Below are 3093 nucleotides of genomic sequence, written 5' to 3' on the forward strand. Positions count from 1 at the left end.
GAATGAATGAATGATAAATAACAGAATAAAATTGCACTAACCAGGCGAATATCGTTGATACCGTAAAGGATAGCAGTAAGATTATTTGCTGCCATAATTATTTCTTCTCACGTGTCGAGCACGAGCAGGAAATCAGAAAGCTGGTGTTTCTTCGATGAACACTGACGGAATGAGCACCGAGTGCTCGTCTACTCAAAGCAGAACGTATAAACACTATCCTTATCATCACTCGGCATAAAAAGTCGGTGATTGCAAACCGTTATATCCCGAGAAACATCAGGACTTTATTTTCATTTAGTTTTTTTCTTTTCAAAGTTGATTACAAGCATCGCATGACAAAATGTTACAGATTTCCCGGAGAAAATATCACAATTTTTTCGTCTTCATTAGAATAGAATAGTTTGTAAAAAAATTTGCTAGATTTTTATGTAAACATCTGTCTCATTACCAAAGCAAAATGGATACTTTTCAGGAATTTATTTCAGTACTCATCGAGGCCGACATTAAAAGTAATTGATTCCAAGTCGTTGATTTTCAGGGACATCATAACTTTTCTCTTTTTTTTAAAGTTGCTTACAAACTCCCTTACTACATGATATCTGTTAGCATTAGGAGGAAATATAAGGGTTCCTCTATTGCATGAGTAATTATCGATGAAAAGAAATTGATAAACCTGTTCAGATAATGTGAGCCAAAGTGTCTAATCGCAGATTTTCTACTATTTATAACTGAGCACACATCGGCATTAGTCATTACTTTTTCATATTTTTTAATAATTTCGATAGAAAGATGCAGAATAATATCAAGTTGTCAATTAATAAATTTTCATGTAATGGACATTTTTAATGTACCAGTTAGTGATTGAAAAGTATTATTCAATTTATACTTGAATTTTACTTCTATTATACGAATATAATCGTTTCCATCGGTTGTTATACCACAGTTTAAACTATTCAACTGTAATTTGACATCTTCATTTTTCCGATGCTGCAATTCAGCCGTAAACTTGATAAATTTTAATCGAGAGTTACTGCACAGCAACATGAAAATAAAAGTGTGAAATGGAAATTATCATATATCATTTCTATACTAAAGATCACCATATCATTTCTATACTGAAGACAATGAACAATGTACTAATTTTATCTGTAATTGAAACTTTTAAAAAAATTTCAACAATCCTTTGTCTTCTGCTTTATTCAACAGGAGAAATAATTTTTAATTGTTCCGACGCACTCGTCAATTTCTCCCCAATTTCCTCGAGTTCGTCTTGAAAGGACCTCTAAAGATGTGAATTAATTCCAATCAATTTGTGGATGATAACCGCGTGCGGCCTTCAACCGTCAATTCAGTTACGTCAGTTCTTATCTACAAAACAGAGTAAGTAAACACAAGATTTTGCAAGACTCACAGCTGCAATCAACAGCGCATTGAAACTTTAATAATAAAATACATTTTTAACCGACTTATCATACACAGAGAGGAGATATTTCCGTGGGTTAAAGGAGAACAAGAGATTTTAGTAATTAATCCCCCCCCCAGAATCCACCAGTGGACTGTTGAATGTTGTCCCTGTTGTCTCGTCGAATTCTAGTGGTGGCACTGGCCTCTCCCTTAGCCAGAATCTTTCTCGATTGAGCTTTCTTATTTCTTTTCTGAAGAGCTAGCTTTGCACGCGCCTTAATCACTTCAGGAGGAATTGTCGCTGTGGTCGAGGTGCTTCTGACACTTCTCGAGTCATACTCCAGGTCAGAACTATTTACTGCCATTGAAAGATTGATTAATTCCGGAACGACGTCATCTTCTTCCCTCTGCTGATGAGTCTCAATACTTGTAGTATCTGGGAGTTCTACGGAGCAGATATGTTCGTCTGAAGGCAAATCCTGCTGCTCATCGAAATTATCAGGAAGAATCTCTATGTTCTGATCCTCAGGAGAGTCTACGGCGTTCAGGAGTTCTTCAGGAGTCTCCTCACCCTCTTCGATTCCCATTTCAATCAGCAAATCTTTTTCCATCTGCCTCGTCAGGCCACTTGCTTTTATTTCCACATCAACGCAATCCTCACGACTAAAAAATATTAAATAATAAAGACACAGGACGAAAAAAAAAGAAATCAAAGGTAGTTCGACTTGTTTCCTAGTGGAGTTTGCGGGGAATATCTCATACATAGAGAGGGAGAAAAACTTCAAAAAAGGTCTTTATAAAATTTCCATTAAATCTATTAAATTCCGAAATATTTCTCGAAAAATTACTTAGTTGAATAAATTCATTGCAAGTCATCTTTTTTCACAGTCGAATTTCTGAAAAATATTCCGAAATCCCGAATAGTAGATTCTAAGATCTCCTTCGGTAATTTATCCATTTAGAATTTCAAGTGGTTAAAATTTACCATTGTACAACTGAGATAAATCGTAAAATGGCAGTTTACGTTAATTTTCAACATAATACTCACTCGATATCCTTAAACGATGGATATAGTTCGCTTTCATACCCGAACCTACGTCTGAAGAAGTCCCTAATACATTTCACATCCCTCTCGAAGTAATATTCAGCATTAACGTGTTCAGTGGAAATCATCTGAGGGAAATCTATGACTACAGGTTTTCCCTCATTAGTAATCATGATGTTGAACTCATTGAAATCTCCATGAATAACGCCGTGATTCCCGAATCTCACTATCAGGTCCATTAGTTGATCGTAAAGGTTTTCAACGTTATCTACTTCATGGACTCCACATCTACAAACAAATGCAAAAATCAAAACCATTGATTTTTAGCCGTTTACATTTTTTTTTCATTCCAACCGGAGAGAATTCTGATATTTTGAACATGTTCCAATAATGGTAATCATTGATTTCCGTAAAGTACATTTTAATTATTCTATTTCACTTCCAATTTTTTAATGAATTTGAAGTTTTTGTCGAATATTGTGTTTTCTCCTTTTTAAAAATTGTTTTAAGAAAAACCCCCAAAAAACTTAAACTTTGTTTGCATTGTCCAATAAAAAAATGAAATTTTCTATTCGTAAGTCTCAGTCAAATATTAATTTTTGTTTAATCCAATAGTCTTATTTTTTCACAATTTTTAAATTAAA

General features: G+C 34.2%; 2 protein-coding genes across 2 annotated transcripts in view; both read right to left on the reverse strand.

Moving 5' to 3' along the window:
- The window catches only part of LOC105266457 (sorbitol dehydrogenase), a 7771-nt gene extending 7582 nt beyond the window's left edge, over positions 1–189 (reverse strand). Inside the window, exon 1 of the mRNA XM_011304630.1 lies at positions 42–189. Coding sequence (XP_011302932.1) covers positions 42–95 — 54 coding nt within the window. The 5' untranslated portion in view covers positions 96–189. The remainder of the gene's footprint in view (positions 1–41) is intronic.
- Positions 41–2788, reverse strand: LOC105266456 (serine/threonine-protein kinase RIO2). Its single transcript, XM_011304629.1, has 3 exons — positions 2453–2788; positions 1454–2067; positions 41–1368 (listed from the first exon to the last, which is right to left on the reverse strand). The coding sequence occupies exons 1-2, from the start codon at positions 2764–2766 to the stop codon at positions 1527–1529; spliced, it is 855 nt and encodes a 284-aa protein (XP_011302931.1). The 5' UTR covers positions 2767–2788; the 3' UTR covers positions 41–1368; positions 1454–1526.
- Positions 2789–3093: the final 305 nt, after the last annotated feature.

This window comes from Fopius arisanus, unplaced genomic scaffold (assembly GCF_000806365.1).
Source record: "Fopius arisanus strain USDA-PBARC FA_bdor unplaced genomic scaffold, ASM80636v1 scaffold00038, whole genome shotgun sequence".
In the NCBI taxonomy this organism is placed as follows: domain Eukaryota; kingdom Metazoa; phylum Arthropoda; class Insecta; order Hymenoptera; family Braconidae; genus Fopius; species Fopius arisanus.